The 24,452-nt window shown below is 62.2% G+C and overlaps 3 protein-coding genes across 5 annotated transcripts; 1 reads left to right on the forward strand and 2 right to left on the reverse strand.

Annotated features, from left to right (window-relative positions):
• Positions 1 to 1,124: 1,124 nt before the first annotated feature.
• Positions 1,125 to 11,029, reverse strand: MAP2K2 (mitogen-activated protein kinase kinase 2). The gene is made up of 11 exons (XM_084498734.1): positions 10,898 to 11,029; positions 9,383 to 9,593; positions 8,052 to 8,198; positions 7,306 to 7,383; positions 6,779 to 6,830; positions 6,559 to 6,683; positions 4,798 to 5,011; positions 4,016 to 4,080; positions 3,101 to 3,162; positions 2,500 to 2,545; positions 1,125 to 1,603 (listed from the first exon to the last, which is right to left on the reverse strand). Exons 1-11 carry the CDS (start codon positions 10,981 to 10,983, stop codon positions 1,493 to 1,495), a joined length of 1,197 nt encoding a protein of 398 aa, XP_084354860.1. The 5' UTR covers positions 10,984 to 11,029; the 3' UTR covers positions 1,125 to 1,492.
• Positions 11,030 to 12,829: 1,800 nt separating this feature from the next.
• Positions 12,830 to 18,023, forward strand: CREB3L3 (cAMP responsive element binding protein 3 like 3). 3 transcript variants are annotated; one of them, XM_084498737.1, is made up of 10 exons: positions 12,830 to 12,987; positions 13,816 to 13,940; positions 14,061 to 14,316; positions 14,833 to 14,948; positions 15,278 to 15,409; positions 15,518 to 15,624; positions 15,705 to 15,773; positions 15,878 to 15,962; positions 16,272 to 16,368; positions 16,457 to 18,023. In XM_084498737.1, the coding sequence occupies exons 2-10, from the start codon at positions 13,818 to 13,820 to the stop codon at positions 16,825 to 16,827; spliced, it is 1,356 nt and encodes a 451-aa protein (XP_084354863.1). In that variant the 5' UTR covers positions 12,830 to 12,987; positions 13,816 to 13,817; the 3' UTR covers positions 16,828 to 18,023. The 3 variants fall into 3 exon arrangements, with proteins under 3 accessions (XP_084354863.1, XP_084354862.1, XP_084354861.1); XM_084498736.1 differs by lacking the exon at positions 12,830 to 12,987 and adding an exon at positions 13,025 to 13,169 and having other exon boundaries at positions 15,281 to 15,409; XM_084498735.1 differs by lacking the exon at positions 12,830 to 12,987 and adding an exon at positions 13,027 to 13,169.
• SIRT6 (sirtuin 6) lies at positions 17,582 to 24,118 on the reverse strand. Its single transcript, XM_084498738.1, has 8 exons — positions 23,915 to 24,118; positions 23,031 to 23,158; positions 22,474 to 22,656; positions 20,380 to 20,439; positions 19,740 to 19,835; positions 19,112 to 19,192; positions 18,661 to 18,784; positions 17,582 to 18,023 (listed from the first exon to the last, which is right to left on the reverse strand). Exons 1-8 carry the CDS (start codon positions 23,978 to 23,980, stop codon positions 17,703 to 17,705), a joined length of 1,059 nt encoding a protein of 352 aa, XP_084354864.1. The 5' UTR covers positions 23,981 to 24,118; the 3' UTR covers positions 17,582 to 17,702.
• Between the last annotated feature and the right edge of the window lie 334 nt (positions 24,119 to 24,452).

Consider the following 24,452-nt stretch of genomic DNA (forward strand, 5'->3'; position numbering starts at 1 on the left):
CCATACTCAGCCCCTGCAGGGACAGAGGGGTAGGGAAGGGGGCAAGAGGAATTTGGGGGGCAGCGAGGCGCTGGGCTTCCTTTTGGGGCTGCCCCGGGGAAAAAAAAACAGCCCCAAAAGGGGCAAAGGGACCAAAAGCAACTCCTGGTCCTCCTCGCTGGGGGCTTGGGGATGGAGCCACCCCCATGGCTCGCACCTCCGCGTCCTCCAGGACACAAAATAAAAGGGAACACAAATCCTACAGAGCACGGGGGGGCTCTGGTGACCCCAAACCCCCCATGGCTGCCCCACACAGCACCGCTTTGTGCTGAGCTTCGACTCCTCTGCCGTAAGGGCGAGCACCGGCTCGGCCCCACGAGAGAAACATCCACCAGGATCACTTGGCAGGCTCCGGAGAGGAGAAACCAACCCCTAAACCCCAATTATTTGACCATAAATCCAAATTATCCCACAGCGGGACAAACCCAGGAGGGGACAGCGCCACAGGACACTACCAGCCCTGAGGGGACAGATCCGGCCCTGCTCCGGGGGGTTTGACAAGGTCCTGGGAAAACCCCAAAACCTTGGGGGATGAAGCAGGGGGGGATGCAGCCCACCTGGAGACACCCGGCCGGGCTCCCCGGCCATGCCCGAGCCGTGATGGTTGGGGCACGGCCACAATAAGGTGGCAGGAGGAGGCCAGGAGCTGCCCCCGTGGGCCTCACCGGGTGACTCCATCCCCACCCCTCACAAACCGGGAGCTCGGCCTGTGCCCCTCGGACCAGCACAACCCACCCAAAACCCTGCACATGACCAGAACAGGCCTCAAAACAACCATTTAAGAGCTAAACCGAACAAAAAACAAAAAAAAACAGGCACCAGCCTCTTTCCCTCTCCCCCTGTGGGCCCACCAGGCCCAGGGGCAGCCCAGCGCCACGCCGCTCTCCGAACACCACCACAGCCTCGTGGCACGGCCCCGGGGCTGGGTGTCCCCCCGAGGGGCTTCTCCCTTCCCCGCAGCCCCCATCTGCAGCCCCCTTTTCCCCTTCCCACCCCCCGCAGCCCACCCAAGAAGCGTGAGGAGCAGGCGGCCCCGCGGCCCCCTCCCCGCCCTCCTCACACACACACACGCGAGCGCGCACAGATGATTTTCGGTATTTTTTTTTTTTTTTAACCCAAGTGAACATGTTTCCAAAAAAAAAAAAAAAAAAAAAAAGAAAAAAAAAAAAGAGAAAAATTAACACAAGCAGCACCACGTTTCCCAAGTGTCAGGAGCTCCAGAGCCGGAGCAGAAGCCCGGGATGCCCCCAAGGCCAAGAGAAACCAAGGCCGCGTTTGTTTGCTCGGGGCGGGGGGCAGCCCGTGGACGTCTCTATAGGGCCGGGGCTTTGCCGGTGGGACACGAGGCGAGAAGGGGCCGGGGAGGAGGAAGAAGGGCGGTTCTGTCATGTACTGAAGGACAGGAAATGGTGACAGAGGCAGATGTACTGACACCAGGCGGTCGGCTCGGCCGTCACATGGCAGCGCGGGTGGGCGTGCTGGGCTGGTTCAACCTCAGCGTTTTGCAGAGCCAGCCGGCGAAATCCACCTCCTCCACCTCGGAGCGCTTGATGAAGGTGTGATTCTGCAAGGGAAGGGGCGCAGGGTTTAGGAGAAAACCTCATGGACACACGGCCGCGCGCTCCCCACCGAGACCCCGTCCCCCAGCCCCTTCTCAAAGCCCCGACCCAGCGGGGTCCATGCCCTGGGCTGCTCTCATGCCAGGGCAGCAGATTTGGGGGGTAGTTCCAACATTTTTTTTGCTCCTTGCAGCCCCATGGCTGCATTTTTTAAGACTGATGCATCTCAGCAGCCGGGCAGAGGAGGCACAGGAGAGTGAAAGGAGCGAAGTCGCACCCCAGGAGTGAACCAAAAAAGTGCTGCGGAGCCAAAAAAGCGCTGGGCAGAGCCACGTGGCTCCGAGCCATGGTTTCGGGTGCTCACCCTGGTCCTGGAGAGCAAATCCTGCTCCCCCCAAAGGCCAGCGCCCCCAGGGCAGGGAGGAGTGGAGGCAGAGCACAGAGGGCATGGAACAGCGACAGGGAGGACACACAGAGGGGACACAAGGACACGGCCACTGCCCCTGCAAGGGGCACATGGGGGGGCAGCTCAGCACCACGCCGAGGGAGGAAAAACTGAGGTTCACGGGGACAAAGTGGGCTCTTCCACCTCCCTTGGGAGGCAAAGGTTGGTCCCAGGCACCTTGGCAGACACGGGGCGGTGCTGGAGCCATCGGGTTCCCATCCTGGGCTCCGCTGGGGAGGGGCAGCAGGCTCCACGGGCTGATAACATCGCTGCCTTTGATTCAAAGGCGAGTGAGTCACTCCCTCGCCGGGGCTCGATTTGGCTCCCAGGCTCAGCCGGGGGAGTTTCCAGCCTTTTGAGCAAGGGAGGCAGCGAGGGATGGGATGGGATGGGGCACAGCAGCTTGCAGATCTGGTGCCACCCACTGCAGCAAGAAAATTGCTCTTCCCCACTTACCATCAGCATCTTCAAATCTGCCCGTTCTGCTGGATTCTTAATTAAGCTGAAATGAGAAGAACAAGAGAGCAAAGCCAGCCCTGAGATACTTGGTGTAAGAAGGTGCTCAGCTGGCTGCAGAGGTCCCCAGCTCCAACGAAAACCACTTGGCTTCCTCTCTGCCTTCCCCAGGAGACCGGTGGCACAGACACAGCTCAGAAATCATCCCCAGCACCCCAGGTTCTAGCAGAGATGCAATATCCATCCCTTCCGGACTGCACCCTGCACACGAGGGCCCGATGATTTGCAGGGATGGGCGATTTTGTAACGTCCAGTTTCTGTTTTAATGGGACCACAGCAGCACCCCCAGTGCCAGAGGGTCTCACAGCTGCATTTAGGAGGTGCAGTGACACTGCAAAGCGTCACGCTGCTTTCATTCCAGCCCTTCCCAAGGCAGGAGCTCCCAGCACGATGCACTGCAGCCAAGCCAGAGCAGGGAAAGGTCACCGACAGCACACGGACAATGCTGGCTTATGCTGAACATTGCAGGTGGAGGCAGCCTGCTGAGCCACCCACGAGCAGGTACAGGCCTCTGTGCTCGGTGCCAAGCAGCAATCCTTACCATTTATTTACAAACTCCTGGAAATCTTGCGTGAAAACTCCATTCGGTAGCTTGGGAGGCGGCTGCAGAGAGAAGGAAAAGGGTTTTCTGCATCACCGTGCATTAATGGGTCAAAAACCACAGTGTCACCTAGTCTTAAACGAGCCATAAAATAGAAAGCTGAGCTCTGAAGGCTGAGCTCTGCAGGCATCGTTCTCCAAGCTGCCCCTGAGGGCCGGGGAGCTGCTCCCTCCTGCTGCAGGGCTGGCAAAAAAATGCTGCCCCAGCACTGGGGGGCACCGACCCCATCCCGAATTACTGCCAGGGCCGGGAGACCAGAATTGCAGCATCCCAGTTCTGGATCCAACCTCGCAAACCCCAGCTCTGTCAACACCTATTGCAGACGGAGCTGTTCCAGAGAAGCTAATTAGGGGCCAACTTCTCTCGGCTGCTTTTTCCCCAGACTCGCTGCCTTGCTGGTGGGACAGACCCTGCCTGGAAGGCTGGTAGGACACTGCAGCCTGGGATCTTAGCTCCGGTCAGCTTTTGGGTCACCCTCAAACGTTTTCATCCAAGAAAACAAAGGTCTGCGTGCGGCCTCAGCATCAGAGGGAGCGCTCATCTGCTGCTGATTTAGGGAGGAGCACGTTTGAAATGGCTGATTGCAAAAGGAACAGGGCATTGCACCCCAGAGCTCCCCTCCCTCGTTGCTCTAGGGATGCTGCTTTCACAGGTACCACGAGCTTCCACTTGCAGAACGTTACTCCAAAAGGAGAGATGGGTTTGTGAGATGATGGGACAGAAAAAAGAGGATTTTGGTGCAGCTACAAGGGCTCATGAAAGCCCTGCCAAGGTTTTTGAGCCTACCCTGACCCAGCAGGGCGAGCACGACACCGCCTCGGGGCAGCCTGGCAGAGGCAGCGAAGCAACACCCACCTCGTTAACTATATAGTCCAGCAGCTCAAAGATGGCCATGGCAGGCCGGCTGTCCATCCCGTGGCCTGCGTGGGTAAGACGAGAGAAACACCGGTGAGAAGCTGCCCAGGCAGCGAGGGGCTTCATTCCCACAGCCCCACTGCTGGGAGATGCAGAGGACGCCGATTTGGGAACCGACTCGTGGTTAAAAATAACGGGGAAAAAAAAAAAAAAAGTTCTGAAATGTAGACTTTTAGACTCTTCTAGCCCAGATTTATCTCCCAGCTTGGAGCATTTGGAGAGCACCAGACCATATGCTTTGGCAGGTTGGCAGCCGTTCTAGAGCCTTCTGCTTCCAAAAGTAGTGGCTCAGGCAGAGCCTGCTCCAAACGCTGCACCAGGACCCGCGCCCGTTTGGTGCTTCGGTGAGAGCTCCCAGCAAAGCTGCTCCCAAAGAGCTGGAGAGGGAGCTCACGGCAGTGTGGGCAGAGCCTGCGGGGCCACACGGGCAGTGACAGATTTCCTCAGATCAGTCGGTGTCCCCAGGGGGGTCACCCTGCCAACCCCGTGCTGTCCCCAACACGTGGTTCTGTAACGCTCAGCTTTGTTTTGGGCAACCCCAGGGCACTCCGCAGCACCCCGAAAGCCACCTCCTCAGCTCCTCAAAACCCCGTTTGTTTTTTTTCACCTCCCCACCACCGCCTCAGCCAGAAGGGTTTTCTCCAACCCAGCCAGGCCACCAGCATCCACCCGCTCTGCCCCCACGCCTGCGTGTTGCGTCCGATGCAGCCGACAGCCCCTACCACTGACGGGGCGTCCTGGGGGCCTGGCCCGCGGCGAGATGCTGTGAGGCTCTCCCTCTGCCCCGTCCACCACAGGACGGCCAAATATTGCTTCCAGTTCCTTGGAGTCTGGCGGGGGGATTGGGTACCTTCCGATAGACAGCTCCACTAGCGACAGGCCCATGCTCCAGATGTCGGACTGCACCGAGTAATGGGTGCCCTGCAACCGCTCGGGCTGGAAGGAGAAAGCACAGGGAGGAGGCTCAGAGGCAGGATTTCACCACGGCGAGCAACGACAATGGGACAACGAAATTAAATAAAGCAGAGTCTACATCCTGACCACCTCTCTGCTCCTTCAGGGAAAGGCTGGGCTCTGCCAAGCCCTATAATTCCCCCACAGGGCCACGTGTAGCACGGACAGCTTGTACAAAACCATGAAGCACCCCATCTCTAAGGCAGCCTCCCAGCATCCGAGGCTCCTGAAGTCTGCAGAGAAATTCTGGGGGATCCCAAGCGCAAACCCAAAGCACTTGTAGGCATCCACCAACAGCTACAGCCCCGCAGCGCGTGCAGCTGCTCACACTCGGAAGCCCAGAGCACGCAGTAGGAGTCTACTTCTCACTGATCTGAGATCTAAAACCTCAATTTATTAGCCAAAAAATTATTTTCTGCTCTTTCCTGTAAATACTCCGGAGTAATAAGAGGATCAGAAATCCAGCCTAAGGCTCCTACTGTGGCAAAGAAAAAAAAAATTAGAAAAAGTCAATGCAAACTATCCACATTGGCAGCTCTGGGTCAGCTGTGCAGATCCAGTGGCTGAGTGCAGAAGGGACATGTTTAAATAGATAGCGTCTAACTATAACTGGACCTTAATAACCCTTCCCAAAATACAGGAGCAGCCCAGGCCTGAGCTCAGGAGCACTGAGAGCTTCCCCACGAAACCTGCTGCTTGCTCCCAGCCACAACCACGTGGTGTGGGCAGCAGGGACCCACCTCCTCCCTGCCATCCAGCCCCCGGGGACCAGAGGCAGCCAGGAGGTGATTTCATCCTTGCAGCAGTCGTGTCAGGGACAGCTGAGGACATGGGACAGAGCCACGCGAGGCAGAGGAGGCTGCACGATGCCACCCGCTGCACCAGGCTCACCGCATCACCGCCCCGTCCCATGGCTGGGCTAACACTGATCACAGCTCCCGGTTAAAGGGGGCACACTCAGCTCTTCGGGCAGCTCGCCTCAGCTCTGGTTTCCCACTGCCTGCACCAAAACCCACCTGCACTGGGGTGGTCTGCACCCACCGCCGAGGAGCAGGGGGTGGGCGTCAGCACCAGCGTCCCCTCTGCACCACCACGCTTCATTTCGCAGAGTTTTGTGTACAAAGAGACATTTCTGAACCCAGAAACACCTGCTGAAACGTGATGGGAGCACTTGTAGGATGTGAATGGCTTTCCCTGCAGGGGCAGCTCCATCTTGCCAGCCCCAAGCTGGTGGAGGTGCAGCAAGGAGCGGCTCAGAGCGGCTCCTCTGGTGCCAAGCGCATCAAAAGCCACGAGGAGACAGGAGGGTGCTTGCTGCTATCCACGGGGTGCCACACACCCCACAGCCTGATCCCACAAATGGACAGCGAGAGGTAAGCGTGGTGTGGCAGTGCCCAAAGAGAGCACGGCCCCGGTGAGCGCGGACACAGGAAAACTGCGAGTGGCTCGGCACGCCCCACCTGAGCTCAACCCAAGTTGTAAAAAAGAAAAAAAAAAAAAAAACCACCGGAAAGTTGAAAGGAACTTACAGACATGTAGGACCGAGTTCCCACAAAAGAGTTTGCCATGGAGTCAATGAGCTGACCACTGACCCCGAAATCACACAGCTTAATCTCTCCTCGAGAGTTAACCAGGATGTTAGAAGGCTTCACATCTGACAACAGTGAGAGAGAAGAGTGTCAGCACGGCGCGAGGCACAACACGGGGCTCCTCCACCACGGGCGGCTATTTTTAGGTTCCTCCTCTCACCTCTGTGCATGATTTGGTGCTTCTCTCTCAGATACGCCAAACCTCTCAGAACCTAGAAGGAAACCAAAGACAGGATGAGATAAGGGCCGGGAGGGGAAGCGCTCTCCCTTCGGCAGGAGACGCCGCACAAACAGCGGGTGAGACGCGAGGACAGCCTCCCGGGGTGACTACAAGTTTCGGGTTTAATCACCATGGATGTGGACGAGCAGTGGCTGGTGTCCAGATTCAGATGAAGGGCAAAACAACCCCCAGCACAGCAATCACAAATCTTGGGTTTGCTGCCCAAAAAAGCTTCTCCCAAACTGGTCCCAGCAGAGACCAGCACAACACCAGGGGACAGAGCTACAAACAGCGCTTGGGAATCTGCTTCCCTGCTCTCAGCCCACACCCCGACACCTCCTGCTTGAGCTCAGGATGGGAAAACGCACCCAGGGAAATGAAGAAAGCTTCGTGAGGCAGCACGAGCATTTTCCCCAACGCATGCCCAGCGAGGATTTTCGGCAGCCCGCAGAGCCCCTGGCACTCACCGCTATACTGACTTTCCCCAGGATCTCCTCGGGAATTCTTTTGGCTTCTTTCAACACCTGATCCAGAGAGCCACCATCCTAAAACAAAACAAAACACACCGAAATCCTTCAGCGCACTGACACCAGCAGGAAAGCAGAGCCGCTGGCCACGCAGACAAACAAAGGAGCGGGCACGCAGCATCCCAGCTCCACGGGCTGCAGCAAGTCAGCACCAAGCACGCTCCCTCTACAGCAAAGATCTCCGGCAATCAGAGCTCGAGCTTCTTGCTGAAAGCTATTTTAACACTAACACTCTCTATTTCTTGCTGTTAGTTTTTCGCTTCCTTTCCCTCTCGGCGGTAAGCGCAGGGACAATGCTGTCAGCACCGATTCGGAGGAGCGACCACACTCCTGTGCCGGAGAGAAAACGCGCAGGGCGCTCTGCAGAGCGGCAGGTTTACAACATTTCCGTTTGGCCAACCCCCAAACCTCTGCTTCCGCTTTCCAAAAAGTCGATTTTGGTCGCTTTGACGCCTGAGCAGGAGCATGCAGCTCCTACCAGGGGCACGGTGGCCTCGCTGCACGCCGAGCAGCCGGAGCGAGGAGCCACCAGAGCTGCCAGCAGCGAGTGGCAGCACCCTACAACCCACCCCAGTGGGGATTTCAGGCTCACCAAGACCAGTGGCAGCACCCCAACCCACTTCACCCGGGATTTCAGGCTCACAGAGACCCGAGCAGCGCGGGGCAGAGGAGGGCTGTGGGCTCACCATGTGCTCCATGCAGATGGAAATCTCTCCGTCGCTGTAGAAGGCTCCGTAGAAACCCACGATGTACGGGGAGTTGCACTCGTGCAGCACCTGCAGCTCCCGGATAATCTGATTCCTGATGGCTGGTTTGATTTCTAAATGAATCAGCTGCCAAGAAAGGACAAAATAAAGATGTAGTGCCTTCAAAAAAACAAACACAAGACTTACAGAACCATGTAAGCAAGTCCCGACTGTCGGAAAGAAACAAAACTGTCTTCAAGGGAAGCTCTGCTTTGCCTTTTTTATTAATTAACTGGTTGCAAGCTAAAATTAAAGATAAAGGGCCAAGAAAAGTGCTGTGCAGCCTGCGAGCAGCTGAAGCAACCGCCAGCCCATGCAACACGCTGAGAGATCTCGCAGGATTCAGAGTAGAAAGACAAGTCAGAAGTTTGATGCAGATCTGACTCAGCACACACGAACATTTTCACAAGCTTTGTAGGTGTTGTAAGAGGTGTGCTGATATCAAGGAAACCACAGAAAGTAAAAAAAGAAAAGAAAAAAAGAAAAAGAAAAGCTTATGTGTGTGAAAGAGCAGTTGTGTTATTCCTTGGGCTCCGTGCAGTCAGCTAACAGAGCCGAGGGAAGGAAAGCCGTGAAGGCTACGGGGTGTCAGGGCAGGTTGGAGCAGCAGCTGCTGGTCCTATAAAGCTGTAGGATGCCCGACACACAGCAGCGCTGCCCAGCGTGGCAGCTTTGCCTTGTTTCTGATCACGGAGCTCCCAACGATCCCCAAAGCACCCGAACCAAATGCCAGCAGCAGACCCAGAGCTCCCAGTGCAGCCACAGCAGAACATCTTCATCCTAAGACCCACGGAGCCGTCCCCACAGCGGCGGGGAACAGAGGCTCTCGGGGAAGGCGTCCCACAGATTTTTCACCAAGATTTTTGTCTTTTCTAAGAGGCAAAGCTGCTGTTTTTCTAACGTAGAGAACCACGGAAAGGCACCCGGGAGGTGATCTTCAGGAGGAGCTGCTGCTGTCCCAGCTTTATGGCCCCCACCCCTCCACCTGCCACCTAGGATCACCAGAAGACCCTCATCCTAGCACTCTGACCCCCTTTTTTTTGCTGAATTCGTTAAAAACAGCCTCACTGGAAGAAGAAAAAAACAGCATTTTTACGCAAGGCGTTGCAAATCCCAGGGACCCGTCGCTGAGTGCTGCGACTCCCAGGAGAGGACCCAGGGCTTGGCACAGCTCCTGCACGGGTCACATCCAGCTCGGGGCACTGGTTCTGACCCGGCCAGGGGGGTTTGCACGGCGCAGACCCCGCTCCCCGTCCCACTGCCCCCTTTACCTTCCGTGCCATGACGAGCCCGGAGGGTTTGTGCTGCACCTTGGTGACCACGCCGCCGTTGCCGGCGCCCAGCTCGGAGATGCGCTCGAAGTCGTCATCCTTCAGCTCGCCCACCTTGGCTTTCTGCGTCAGGAAGGCTTCCAGGCGCTTCTTCTGCTGCTCGTCCAGCTCCAGCTCCTCCAGCTTCTTCTGGAGGTCCACCAGGTTGGCCCTGGGGGGGGGGAGAGACAGAAAAAGGAGGGCGACGGTCAGGGGGGGCTGCGAGGGCAGGGCCAGGAGAAGAGGATTTCCCCCTTCCTCCCCGCACAGGGAGCAGAGGCAACAGAGACCCAACAATTATTTTTTTTTTTTTTGGGGGGGAGTTTTAGGGAAATGGAAGGAATTGAAAAAAAAAAAGCGTCCTCCACGCCCCGAGCCCCTGCTGCAGCTGCTCAGCAGCCTCCCCCCCGACAGCGGAGGCCCAAAGCTCGGCCTCTGCTGCGAAACACGAGAAGGACAAAACTTGTTTGGGGCCCCCCCAACCCCCCCGGCCCCATCCCACCCCCCCCTCGCCGCCCCCAGCCCCAGCGGCCGGGCACAAAGCGGTGCCTGTGCTCCCCGGCACCTGCCGCCGGCCTCCCCCCTGCCATCTGCTGCTTCCCCCCCCCCAAAACCTGCACCCGATGCTGAGGGGGGGGGGGAGGCTGGGAGGGCTGACCCCAACCACCGCCACCCCCAGCCCCAGACCCCCCCCCCACGAGACTCTCCCAGGCCTCAGCTGCCCCCAGCCCCCCCCACGGACACCCCCAGCCTCCCTTACAGCCCAACCGAGCTGCGGGTGAGGCCGGCCTCTAATACCCTGCCCCACCTCTCCCCGACCCCTTTCCCACCGGGACACCCCCGAGGCCGGGCCCATCCTGGTCCCCCCCCCCCATCCCCCATCCCCCCCCCTCTATCCCCCAGCCTCCCCCCTTACACCCCCTATGCCCCAGCTTCCCCCAGCCCCCTCCTTTATCCCCCTCACTCCTCCTATCCCCCAGCCTCCCCCCTTACCCCCCAGCCTCCCCCAGCCTCCTGCAGCCCCCCCAGTCCCCCTTTACCCCCTCCAGCCTCCCCCAGCCCCCCCTTTCTCCCCCTATCCCCCAGCCCCCCCAGCCCCCCGTAGCCTCCCCCTTTACCCCCGTACCCCCCAGCCTCCCTTTTACCCTGCAGCCTCCCCCAGGCCCCCTTTACCCCCTCCAGCCTCCTCCAGCCTCTCCCAGTCCCTCCCAGGCTCCCCCAGCCTCCCCCCTTATTCCCCCCTATCCCCCAGCCCCCCCCAGCCTCTCCCAGTCCCCCCCAGCCCCCTGCAGCGTCCCCCTTCACCCCCCAATCCCCCCCAATCCCCCCCAATCCCCCCCTTCACCCCCTTTACCCCCTCCAGCCTCCCCCCCCCCAGCCCAGGCCCGGCCTTTCCCATCCTCCCGGAGGCCGTGCGGGCCTCCCCACCCCCCCTCCACTCCTTCCCCACCCCCCCCCCTCAGCCCCCAGCCTCACTCTGCGGAGCCGGCGGGCCCGGGCCCCTCGGTGGCGCTGGGGGTGATGGTGAGGGCGGGCAGCAGCGGCTTCCTCTTGGCCGGCATGGCCGGGCCGCGCCGCGCCTGCGGGCACCGCGGGGCGGGGCCTCGAGGGGGGGAGGGGCGGGGCTTAAAGGGGAGGGGCTTAAAGGGGGTGGGGTTTAAGGGAGGGGTTTAAAGGGGAGGGGGTTAGGGAGGGGGAGGGGGTTAGGGAGGGGGAGGGGCGTGGGGAGAGGGGGTCTCGCGAGAGCAGGGGGGAGGCTGGGGGAGGCTGGCGCGTGTAGGGTCGAGGCCCGTGTAGGGTCGGGGCCCACCCTTGTAGGGGCCCGTGGAGGATCAAGGCCCATGGAGAAGGCCCTTGTGGGGGTCGAGGCCCATGCAGGGGTCAAGGCCCTTGTTGTAGGGTTGAGGCCCTTGTAGGGGTCAAGGTCTGTGAAGGGTCGAGGCCCACCCTTGTAGGGGCCCTTGTGGGGTCCAGACCCTTGTTGTAGGATCAAGGCCCTTGTGAGGGTTGAGGCCCACCCGTGTAGAAGTCGAGGCCCTTGTGGGGGTCGAGGCCAGCCCATGTGGGGGTCGAGGCCCTTGTGGGGGTCAAGGCCCGTGGAGGATCAAGGCCCTTGTGGGGTCGAGGCCCTTGTTGTAGGGTTGAGGCCCATGTGGGGTCAAGGCCCGTGGAGGGGTCGAGGCCCTTGTGGGGCCGAGGCCAAGTCCCCCTCGCACAGCCTCTGGGTACCAGGGCAGCCCCTTGCTGCTGGGCAAGGCTCCCATCGAGGTGAGGCCAAGCCTGGAGGCTGCAGCCCCCTGCTTGGGAGCGAGGCTTGCTCAGAGGCAAGGCTCTCGTAGAGGCGAGGCCAAGTCCAGAGGCTGCAGCCTCCAGGTACCAGGGCAGCCCCTTCTCAGGAGCAAGTCTCGTGGGCAGTCGAGGCTCTTGTAGAGGCGAGGCCAAGCCTGGAGGACGCAGCCTCTGTGTACCGGGGCAGCCCTGTGCTGTCCCCACTGCCGAGCCCCCAGCACCAACGGGACGAGGGTGGGGATGGAGCGAGGCCCCGGGGTGGTGCCGGGGTGGAGGCTGCGGCAGCGGCTGCCCTTTGCTCGGTGCCAGCGGCTCCCGTCTCCGCGGCGGGGCCATAGAGCGGGGCGTGAAGGCGGCGCCAGCCCCGTCCACCCGGGCAGAGGGCGTCGCGGTGGAGATAACCGCACGGCGCGGCCTTGCCCCCGCCGCCTCGCGCCTCCGTCACGCGCCACCGCGCTCACCGCACACGAGGGAGGCAGGGAGGGGGCGAGCCCGTCCCTGCCCTGCGCGGTGGGGTCGGGACAAACCCATCCAGCGCCACGACCCCCTCCTCAGCACCGCCACCCCACTATCGTTTTGGGGTCCGGCACATGCAGCAGGGCCCGGCCTCGCCCGTGGGTGGCACATCAGCCTTGTGTCCTCGCTGTAGGGCGCTAGGGATGCATGGGTGGATGTGTTGGTCAACGAGCCCCAACCCTTCGTGCCTTTGTTCCCCCTGGGGACAGCGGGGACCCCGAGGGGTGGAGGGCACGGGCAGCCCCCCAGGGACCAGCCCAGCCCCGGGCACGAGGCCCGGCAGGGACCGAGGTGACGTGGGGATGTGCCGGGTGGTAGAGTCCAAGCCAACGTCTTCCCCGGATGTTCTCAGCACCTATAAAAAGCGATTAACGCTGAAAAAAAAAAAAAAAAAAAAAAAGGAAATCATCCCCAAATTGGGTGAAAGTTCACGGGCAGCCGCGGAGCCCGGACTTCGCCCACGGGCCCCTCCTGCCCCGCTCGGCAGAGGAGGACAAAAACATTTGGCTAATGAGTTACGGGGCGCAGCGGGCCTTCCCCCGGGCCGCCCTGCCGTCGCGCACCGCCGGCCCCAATCAGCACCCGGGCGATTTTGCAATCCCGGCCGCTATTTCTGTGCCGTTGGAGTTTAAACTTTGCCACTCGGGTCAGGGCGAGGAGGAGGAGGAGGAGGTGGCCGGGCTCGGCGTCCGCCCCGCTGCCGTGCACCAAAAGGGGTTCAGGAGCCGGGACGGATCCGCTGGTTTTGGGATCTCGTTCAGGTACGGGGTGTACGAGGCGCTCAGCGGGGCCCCGCCGGCACCACGGGGCTCACCAAAAGGAGCGGGGATCAAGGATGGGGTCAAGAAACCCCCTTTCTGGGCCGGCCACCCAAAATTTAACAAATTAGAGAAAACTTTAATGTTTAACAGCCGTCCCCAGGCGCAGCGTGAAGGACCCGTGGGTCAGTGGAGGTTTGGGAGGGTCGCTTGTAGGGTTGGGCGGTGGGCTGGGTGGCCGGGGGGCGGGTTGGGAAGGGGTTGGTTGGCCGGGCAGGCAACGGGTTGGTTATTTGGGCAAACAGCTGCTGGGTTGGCCAACGGGTTGGCCGTTTGATCCCTTTCTTGGCCGATTTTGTTGATTTTGCTGCTCAGCTGGTTGGGTTGTTGGGCCCCATCGGCCCTTTGGGTCCCTCAGGGCTCAGGGCCTGGAAGTGTTGTGGCAGGGGCAGAACGAGGCCGAGTCCCGTCCCCCCTTTAGGGCCTCCTCCCCTCCTCCCTTCGCTGCCCCAAATGATTAACCCGATCTCCCCGGGGCCGGATGGGGCCGGACAAGGGAGCTGAGGAGTGCTGAGCTCTGGGGCCTCATCCTGCTCCTCTGCCCGGGGGCATGGCAGGGCTGGGCAGATCTCTTTGGGGAAAAAAACGCAGGATTTGGGAGTTTCACGCACACGTTTGCACACTCACTGTGCACGTACACCTCCTCGGGGTCCCACACAGGTCCCCGTGCTCCTCGCCCGCCCTGTGAGCCGGGGTGTCCCGCAGAGCCTTGTGGTGGTGGGGGGGCAAACATGGGGATGGGGCTGGGGGCCTGACCCTGTCTCTTCGCAGCCATGGCCTCCACTGTGGGTAGCCTCGACAGCCTCGACCTGCTGGACCTCCTCTTCGACCGCCAGGACGGGATCCTCCGCGGCGTGGAGCTGGGGACGTCCCCGGGCACCTGGCACGAGGACGGGGTGAGCCCTCAGGGCGAGCTGGGGCAGTTTGTGGGGTCATCCCAAAGCTTGGGGGGGAGCTCCTGCGGGCACCCCACGGCGATGGGCACCCTGTGGTGACGGGCGCCCGCATCCCCGCAGCGCACCCGGGACGGCGACGACTTCCTCAGCTCCATCCTGGGCTCTGGGGACTCGGCATCCGACTCTCCCAGCTGGTCCCCAGCCGCCAGCGACAGCGGGGTGTCCGAGGACCCCTCCTCCGACCACCTCGACAGCCCCCCGGGGTGCTGTGACGGGGGGCTCGGCGAGGCCCCCTACCCCTACGCCAACCCCTGCCAGGTGCTGCCGCTCCCCGGGGGCACCGGGGCCCCGCACCCTGAGGTCTCCATCGACCTGGGTGAGCCATGGGGAGAGGCTGGGGGGGATACTGGGGACACTGGGAGGCCGTGGGGAGGATACTGGGGACACTGGGAGGCTGGGGGGAGGATACTGGGGACACTGGGAGGTGTTGGGGGGGTTACTGGGGACACTGGGAGGCCGTGGGGAGGATACTGGGGACACTGGAAGGCTGTGGGGAGGATACTGGGGACACTGGGAGGGGATACTGGGGACACTGGAAGGCTGTGGGGAGGATACTGGGGACACTGGGAGGCCGTGGGGAGGATACTGGGGACACTGGGAGGTGTTGGGGGGGTTACTGGGGACACTGGAAGGCTGGGGGGGGTGGGGGAGATGGGGTCTATCAGGGATGGTGAGGAAATAGGGGAGCTGGGGGGACTGGGGGGATTTGGGCAGAGTGGGTTGAAACGGAGAGGTCTGGGGGGCTGGGGGGGAAGCCAGGAGTTGGGGGGGGGGACACAAGGGCACAGCAGAGCTGACAGCCCCCCCCCCCCCCCGCACCCCTTGCCCCCAGACATGTGGCACCCCGGCTTCTTCATGGAGGAGGGCCGGGACCTGCCCGTGGTCTCTGCACCCGCGTCCTGCACCCTCACCGTCAAGGACCTGCTGCTCTCGGGCAGCTCCGATGCTGTGAGTCCCCATCACCGCGGCCCCAGCCCCGTCCCCGTCCCTTTCACCATCCTTCCCCCCCCCCTTGTCCTTGTCCCCCTCCCTTGGGTCCCCGTCCCCGTCCTTTCCTCCTCATCCCCGCCACCTCCTGGCCCATGACCCCGTTCCCGTTCCCATCCCTTCCTTCCCCCCGCCCCACACCCGTCCCCTTTCCCACACCACGTTCCCATTCCTGCTCCTTCCTGGGTGCCTCCCCTCACCCTGGAAGCTCGGTGCCCACCCGTGGTCCTTGGGGACGGGCACGGGGCGAGCCTGCAGCCGGGGATTTTCACCTGCCCGCGGTCCCGCAGCAGCCGCAGGCGCCCAGCTCCCTGCTGAGGCAGAGCCAGGGCCAGTTCCAGGAGCTGGTGCTGACGGAGGATGAGAAGAAACTGCTGGCCAAGGAGGGGGTGTCCCTGCCCACGCAGCTGCCCCTCACCAAGGTGGGGCCCGGGGTGCTTGGGACGCGCTCGCTGCACCCCTGGGGGCGCACGGGTTGTGGGGGTCCTCCTGGCCCCGGCTGCCCTCACCCCCCTGCTCTGCGTCCCCAGTACGAGGAGCGGGTGCTGAAGAAGATCCGTCGGAAGATCAGGAACAAGCAGTCAGCGCAGGAGAGCCGCAAGAAGAAGAAGGAGTACATCGACGGGCTGGAGAGCCGGTAGGGCCCCGAGCCCCCGCGCCCGGCTGGGGGCTGCCGGCGGTGCCCCCAGACCTCACGCCTTTCTCCCTGTCCCCCAGGATGTCGGCGTGCACAGCCCAGAACCAGGAGCTGCAGAGGAAAGTCCTGCACCTGGAGAAGCAGAACTCGTAGGTGTCCCCAGGGCTGAAAGGGGGCAATAAGGGGCTGGATGGGGTGGTTGTGGGGTGAATCCCGGAGCAGCCGGGTGCTGAGGGCTCCTCCCTGTCCCCAGGTCCCTCCTGGAGCAGCTGAAGAAACTCCAGGCCCTGGTGGTGCAGTCGAGCAACAAGGCAGCGCAGACGGGGACCTGCATCGCGGTGCGTGGAGCCCCCGGCCCTGAGCCCCCACTTCCCTGCCCCAAAAAGCTCCGGGGAGCGAGGAACCGGCGGGGTGGTGCTGGTGGGGGCGGGTGGAGGGACGGGTAAAAGGGTGGGCACGGGCTGAGGTGGGGGGAGAGACGCTCTGGGGTTGGATGGAAGGATGGACACATGTGAGGATGGATGGGGAGGGACAGATGGAGAGCTGGATGGGGTGCCTGGGCAGGGAGAAATGGGGGGGACACAGCCCTGGGTCTGCCCCCAGCCCCCTCCAGTGCCACCCGGTGACGTCCCCTCCTCTGCCCCCAGGTCCTGCTGCTCTCCTTCGCGCTCATCGTCTTCCCCTCCATCAGCCCCTTCGCCCCGAGCAAGGCCGATGCAGACGGGGACTTCGGCCCGGTGCGAGGTGAGGCGGGGGCCGGGGGCTCTGTGCCAGCACCGCGCTGGGTGGGGAGGGGGCACCGGTGCTGACCCCGACCCTTCTGTGCGCTCAGTTTTCTCCAGGTCCCTGCACAACGCCGCCGCCTCCCGCGTGGCTTACGCGCAGCCCCGGGGCAGGGACGAGAAGCCCCCGGAGCCGCTGTGGTCGGAGCACGGGGGCGAAAGCCCCGAGACCCTGCACGAAGCTTTCGGCGCCCGCTCCTTCTCCCCGCGCCCCGACGAGGCTTCACCCCGCAACCGCAGCCGGCCCCTCGCCTCCGACAGCCCGAGCCGCGGGGACATGGAGCGAGGTGGCAGCGTGGCGGGGGGTGACAGCACGCCGGGGGGTGGCAGCACGTCGGGGGACGGCCTGGCAGCGCTCGCGTGGACCGAGGGCGAGCACAGCAGCCGGCCCGCGGGGCTGGAGCCGGCCGAGGAGCTTTAAACAGCACCCAGGGACCACGGGGGATGCGCCCCATCCCCTCTGGGACAAGCCCTCGGGGTGGCCCCCCCAGGGTCCCCCTCCAGGCGTGGACAGATGCTGGACCCACTTGGCTTTGCTTCTATCTGTGAACTGGGAAGAGGAGACTGGTTCCCACTGGCCTTACTGGGAGGGAAGGAAGGGGCTGCTCCCGCCCCCGGGGTGCGGCGGGGGTTGCCGAAGGGACACGGGGTTGGTCAAGGTGGGGAGGAGGGGACCCAAAAGGCCCCGGTCTGGCTGGTTATCGACACTGCAGCTTGGTGGTTTTGTTCACTTTTTTTTTTTTTTTAACTTCATTTTCATCACTAAATAAAGGTATTTTGGAAAAAAAAAAATCACCTGCCTTTGTTTAATGCAATGGGGTTTCACAGGTGTTTAATAGGGTGAGCCAAAGGGTTCCAAGGACCCCTTGGGCAGGGCACCTCCCCCGTGCAGCTGCCAGGAGGTGACAGCACCCAGCCGAGCTGGGATTTTGCTGTGACCACCACCAGCTCAGCCCCAGCTCTGTTTGGGACTGCTGCAGCTGCCCCAAGGACCCCATAGTGTCACCCCCACAGTGTTACTGGCCCAGCACCCGTCTCGGGGTCCCTCCGAGGTCTGCAGGGCGCAGCTGAGCTCCGCAGCCCCCTCCTCACAGGGAGGGAATTGCACCAAGCGGAGCCGTTTTCAAGCAGGGGACGTTCCTCCCCGGCTGGCGGGTGCAAGCTGCCCAGACGCACACAATTCGAGTGTATTTAATACTTACATAAAAAAGGGACAACGTTGGAGGATATTAAAAAAAAAAGTCGGTAGGAAAAGTGGCACAGACGAGCACCTAGACAGCCGGGGAACAGTCCGGGTCAGGTGAGGAGAGGCTCCACCTTCACCTTCTTCGTTGGTGGCGGCCCCGTGTCCTGCTTCAGGCTGTCGCCGTGCTCCACCAGCGCGGTCCCGAGGTCGGGGCACAGCCCGGCCGTGCCGTTGCACTGGGCGAAGGATTCCTCCTTGAGCAGCCCGCGTGCCTCGGGCTCGAGCTTGAAGAGCTGTCGGGGCTCGGCGGGCTCGGCGCTCTCCACCACCACCGGCCCCAGCCACTCCGGGACTTCCAGCCCCAGGTGCTTCATCAGCTTGGTCATGACATCGTCGACGTAGGCGTGGATGCGCAGGTCGGCCTGTTTGTCCTGGGGTGAGCAAGGGCAAGCGTGGCGTTAGGGGACGGACACCGCGTGCGGGGACAGGCGGCTGCTCCCAGGGAGCGCCCGGGGACAGGGGCTGCACGCGGCCTCCAGGGCTCCTGTCCCCGGGACGCCGCCCGTGGAGGAGCACGGACTCAGCCCCTGACCCCAGCTGGCTCGCAGGGGCCAGGGCTGCGTCCTGCTGCAGGCTGTTTGCGCCTTTAAACACGTGCAAACAGGGACAAGGGAGCTCTGACAGCATCCCAGCAACCCCCCAGCTCTGGTTTGTTCAGAAAACTGAACGATTGGGGCACGGAAAGCAGTGCTGCTGATGGAACGAGCTCCTCCTGACGTGGGTTACGCGGGTTATTTCACTGGAGATAACTCACCAGAGGATACACCAGGCTTTGGGACGGGCTTTTATTACGCTCTGAAGGCGTGTACCTCCCAGTTCTGTGTGTTAATCACAGGTTGCAGCCTTAAACCCTGCAACAGCGGAGGCCCAGCCTTCCGCCCCTCTGCCTGGGAGGGGGTGATGTGCAGGGACCAGCCCACGACGGGGCTAAAAAAACACGGGGAAAGGAGCAGAGCAGGGCAGAGAGAACTGCCCCGAGCGCAGAGCAGCAAGGACGCCCCCACTCACGTGCTTGGTGGCTTGCAGGTTGACTATGACGAGCTTCCCTCCTCTCTTCTTCGTGATCAGCGGGAGGTTGCCGCTGGGTTTGATCTGCAGAGAGGTCCCCAGCGTGACAGAGAGGTCGGCTTTCCTGCAGGGAGGAGAAAAATAAAAAACATCCAGGGCAGGGAAAACAAATAATTAATTAATTAAAACCCACAACCGTACACGGACTGCTGCTTCCACCCTGGACTCTACGAGCTTCTGAGCCAGAAAGCAAAGCTGCGGCCAGAACCTGCAGTTTTTTTTTTCTTGGCCACTTTCTGGGTAAAGAGCCGGGCACTGCTGCCCTACCGGGACAGCCCCAGGGCTGCGAGGCACAAAACCCACCACCAAAGGCAGGCGGGGGCAGCCTGAGGGACGGCTGCTGCGGGTGTCAGCAGCTGCGGTGGGTTTAAAAGCCTGAACACAGCCGTACCTGCAGGCTTCGTCCGCCAGCGTGAGGTCACGGTCGGGAAGGGAATCCTCCCAGTCCAGAATCGTGTCTCTCAGCTTCCCTCTAGAAGACACACGGGGACCAGGGTTACTCCTGCCGGGCAGGACCGGCCAGCAGAGCTGCCCTGGGACAGCGGGGACAGCTCTGGTGACAGCGACCCCCTCACACCCTGCTCGGCCCAGCGCTGCAGAGGGACAGGAGAGAGCCCAGGGCAGCTCCGAGGACCCCCCAGCAAGCAAGGGAACGCAGAGAATTCACCCGCGCGAGGTTATCTTGTGGCTGGTGCTGAGATGCCACCAAAAGCCACTCTCACTGTGGTTGTTGAGAGCCGGGATGTGCCTTTATTTAGCCCCCCCCAGCTTCAGAGCTGGCCGGGAGCCCCCCACCCTCCCTCACCAGCTCCCTCGAGGGGCAGGCAGCTGCCCTGGCTCCTGCCCCGTTCAGCTCAGAGAGCTCGGATCTCCCCCCTGCCCCACAGGGATCGCTGCCACAGCCCCTCCGCACCAAGTCTGAGCCCCACAACCACCTCCTGCCTCCCCGGTGCTGGGCTGTGCCCCCTCCCCAGCACGCTGTCCCCTCCCGGAGCCCCCCCGAGCCCCCCTGGTGTTACCTGCAGGCCCGCAGCCCCCGGGCTTTGGTGACGCTGCACAGCCTGCCCGTCGGCTTCAGCCCCATGCTGCCCACGACGGCGTCCCGCACGTACTGCCTGCGCACAGGACACACGGGGCGCTGCTCAGGAGAGCTGACACAGCCCCAAAGACGTCCCCGCAGCGCCTCTCACATCACACCCAGGACCCAAGGCAGGTGGCTCAGAGCCATGAGCTGAGCACCGAATCTCAGCCCGCACCTCCCACCAGGCGCTGCCCGCAGCTTCTGCCCTTTCAGGGGAAGCCCCCCCAAACCCTATAGACCCCACAGGGCTTCTATTGACCCTACAGACTCCCCCATTGATTCTGTAGACCCTCAAGAGCCCCCCACAGCTCCCCCACCAGCTCCAGAGCCACAGAGCTACCAACCAGGACAGAAAACCTGGCGTGGAGCAGCCTCCTCTTGCAACCTTGTTTCTCAAAACGTTCAATTCCCAACATTTGGTGGGGTTTAGGACTCGGACAGGGCAGATCTGCCCCCGAAGCCCTGCACGCCTTGCCAGGGGCCTGTCAGCCAGAGTCCCCACAGCACGTGCAGGGCTGTGTCCCCCCCTGGGGACAGCAGCAAAGCCCCCGCCCTCCCCGGGCTTGCAGCTCACGTACTTGCCGCATTTCATGCACTCCTCCACAAACATGTTCCCGTGGAGCTCGGCCAGCTTGTCCCTGCAGGAGAAATGGCAGAGGTGAACGGGGAAGGGGGAGGAGGGCCCCGGGCACCAGGGAAAGCTGCCTGACCCCCCCTGCTTAGGGACCTGCACCCCAAGGGCTTCCCCACTTCCCACAAGGTCAGCACCAGGGGAATTAGGCAGCTGCAGACTAACAAGAGGTGGCTGCATCAGAGCAGGGCTCTGGGTGCCACGAGGCTGAGCGGGCTCGCCAAGGGCTCACCGAGGGCAGCCAGAGCACGCAGGGCAGGCAGGAGCTGGCAGAAGGGCAGCACGCAGGGCACCACGTGGGCATTTAGCTCGAGAAATAACCGTGCAAAGGTGTTCTGGGCAGAGCCGTGCCGCTTGCCGGGCAGGGAAGACCCCAGAGGATGTGTTCAGAGCCTGGGCAGAGAGCTCCTGCTGCCCGCTTCCACTTCCAGCACGAGAGCACTGTGCTGCGTCCACCACAACGGGGACCGAGGGGAAGGGAGCACGGCCTGGCTTTTTGGTTTTAAAAGCTTCCAGCCACAGCAGCAGTTCTCCACCTGCTCTGACCCAGTCTCAAACCATCTCTGTCACCCTGCCACCACCCAGGTCTTTGCTCTTCTCAGCACTCCGGGCTTTTCTCCCGTTTTCTCTGCCACTCCTTTCGACCAAAACTCCCCTCGAGCTCAGCCCCAGCCCCAAAGTGCTGAAGCCAGTGGAAAACGAAGCCACGCTCTCCTCGTGTTCCTGCGAGCCCCACAACGACTGGAAACCTCCTCCGGGGAGGACGGGGACAGGACTGACTTGATTCCTACAGCGCTGAACCACCTGGCACCAGTTCAGCAGCTCTCTCAAGCACGTGCTGCACCGAGGGGAAGAGCAACGCCAAACCAGCAGGCGAGCTGGTGGCACCGGGCTGAGGGGAGCCCAGCTGAGTCCTGCTGATTCTTTCCTATCCTTTTTTCCCCGTGGTTGTTTAGTTTATAAAGGTAGAGGTGGTGCCAGGAGCAGGAACCAGGACTTGGGGCTTTTAATAAGAGGGAACAGCCCCTGAAGCAGCTCTCTGCTCCCCAACGACAGCTGAGGCCATTTCTGTGACGTGCCTTTATGGAGGTCCCCCTCCTGCTCCCTATTCTCACCCGAACCTCCTGCGCTTTCTTCTCTTACTCAAACACAGCTGCTTCTCTTCCAGGCAGCTCCGAGCAGTTTGGTTTACAAGAAGATAATCGCTCAGTGGTCTTAAGAGCTGGAAATGTTTTTTTTTAATCACAGGCTGAAGTTTCTTGCTGCTGCAAGCGCTCACGGAGCAGCGGGTGCATCTGAGGACAACTTTGAAATAGCCACGGGGCTGCGCCTCGGCCTCCACCCAGCAGGGAGCGGAGATCTCTCCCCCTCAGCTCCTGCACGTCGCAGCTCCCCGCAGAGGGAACGCCGCTACCCCCGGCCCCGCCGCAGCTGCTGAAGAAACCGGAGACCGCAGCCGGTACGTCAGACCAGGCCCAGGACAGAACTCTCCCTGCCCTGCCCCTCCTGCACTTCCACACAGTTACTGAGAAGCCAAGCACCTTCGGAGGCAATCCTGGGCCCAGGCATCGTTTCCTCAATGGGGCAGCGCTGCTGTTAATTGCTTTCTCTCAAGAAATTCAGCTCGAGCAGAGCCCCGAGCAGCTCAGCTGACAGGGGACAGCACGCAACAGCCCCCCACCGCCGCCTGTTCCACCTGGCAGCACCCTCAGCAGATTCTGGGTGTGCTTCTGAGAGCGCCAGCTGAGGCTGACTTCGTTTCAGCACCCTCCACATCGCACCCATCACGCCTCTCCCCTAAATGCAGGCTGCTTTCTCTACCCCTTCCCTCACCGGTGCACTCCAATTTCTGCGCCCAGCATCAGCGAGCAGCCGGCTCCCAAACCAGCCTCAAAACCGAAGCCCCAGCACAGGGAGAGAATTAATTAATAACTGTTGCTTTCTGTCTGCAAACGTTTGCACGTGAGGCCGTGCTAAGCACGAACCGCACGCGGCGGGGACAGGCACGAGGGACCCGGAGGCAGGGAGGAGGGGGCAGTACCGTGGGAATCCCGACCGCACGTGAAGGCCGTCCACGTTCTGGCTGACCAGGAATTTCAGGATGCCGACCCTCTGCAGCCCCAGCAGCGCCATGTGAGTCTTGGAGGGCCTGGCGTTCTCGAAGGTGGTGTCGAACTTTGGGGAGAGCCCCTTCTCTTCCATAGTCCAGACGCCATTGGGCCCCCTGCAGCAGCGGGGACAGAAGAAGAAGCAAAAGCTGAGGTCTCAGGCTCCAGGAGGACGCTTGCACACCCATCACGAGCCCTATCAGCAGAGGACGAGCAGGGCATTGCTAAACGAGGGTCATGCGTTACCGATTAACGTCCTTGATGCAAGCAGAGCACGTGCAGGGCTTCTGTGGGCACAATTTAACACCAAGCCAGCATGCAAGACGGGAAAGGTTTCAGCTGGATACGGGACCGGACGGGAGGGATGGAGCAGGTCTCCCTGCAGGCGGGATAGGGGGCGGGAAGCACAGGGCAGAGCTTTATGAGGTGCGAGGTGGACTCGGCAGAGGTGCTGTCCTCCCGGCCCGCGCCTGCTGCCCACCGTCGTTACCTGAAGTCGGGGATCCCCGAGGCGGTGCTGATCCCGGCCCCGGTGTGGAACACCACGTTGGAGGAGCTCCTGATCAAATCCGCCAGCTCACGCACCTTCCTCTCCAGCTCCTCCGGTGGGTCAAAGATCTGAGCAGAAGAGAAACGACCAGGGGAATGGAGAGACACAGCCACGGGCCCTGCGCGCCTCCCGGCAGGCACAGAGACCCAGCGCACCACAAATCCGCGGTGAAAACTCCAGGCAGGAGGCTTTGATTGCGTTTTTTAATGATAAATACACACAACTGGAGAGGGACAGCCCTTTACCAGCCATCCCCACGGAGGTTAAGGGATTCAAGCCAGCAGGACGGTGGGCACTGGCAGACGGAGTCCTGGGGCCATGCTGCTTTTTGGAGCAGGCACCGAATTTGATCTCTGTGGGCTGTTTCTCCAGCCCAGCCCCCTGGGGACCAGGGCTGGGGACAGGCCCCTGCACGACCCCATCCCCTCTCCCCAGAGCCCTTCACAGAACCCCAGCACGGCCGGGGGCAGAGGGGGCCTCTGAGGATCACCCAGGCTGAGCCCCCCCAGATATTTATGCACCTTAATGAACTTTCCCCTCAATTAGCTCCTTTCCGGGCTTTCTCAAGCTCCCGAGCATCGCCAGGGACGTGGGGACGGGGTCACCCCCAACCCCCCCCAGTGCCACCCAAAACACCCCTCGCACCCCTCCGGCCACCCCAAGGGGCAGGACACGCTGGGGGGGGGCAGGGCAAAAAAGGGGAACCCCAGAAGGGCCTGGGGGGCCCCAAAAACCCCACTGAGGGGGGGGGGGGGGGGCACAGGCTCGGTTGCCATGGAGACCCGCTAGGCCGCGGCGGGCCGCCCCCGCTAGGCCGCGCTCACCTCGGGGAGGCCGCATTTGCCTTTATCCGAGTAGGGCGAGAGCCCGGCCGCGTAGTTCACCGCCATGGCCCGCCCCGGGCACCGGAGCGCTCATTGTTGTCGGTCCCCGGGCGGGCGGAAGCGCTGGGGGAGGCCGCGGGGCGGGCGCGGATGAGCGGGGAGCCGCCCCGCCAGGGGGAAGGCGGCGCCGCCATCTTGGGGACTGGCAGCGAGGGGGGGGTGCCCTCACTTGGTGCTGCCCTCAGTCCCCAAAGCACGGGGGGAAAGGGGGGGGGGGACACAAGAGGGGGGCACACAAGGGGGTCACACACAAGGGGGGGGCACACAAGGGGGTGTCAGGAAAAGGGGGTGTCACACAAGGGGTGCCATGAAGGGGGTGCCCAAGGGGTGTCAGGCAAGGGCAGGGGGTGTCAGGCAGGGGGGTGCCATGAAAGGGGGGGTCCCATGAAAGGGGGGGTCACACAAGGGTGGTGTCACACAAGAGGTGCCATGAAGGGGGTGTCACACAACAGGGGGTCACACGAGGGGGTGCCATGCA

This window comes from Aythya ferina (genome assembly GCF_964211825.1).
Source record: "Aythya ferina genome assembly, chromosome: 26".
Lineage (NCBI taxonomy): Eukaryota > Metazoa > Chordata > Aves > Anseriformes > Anatidae > Aythya > Aythya ferina.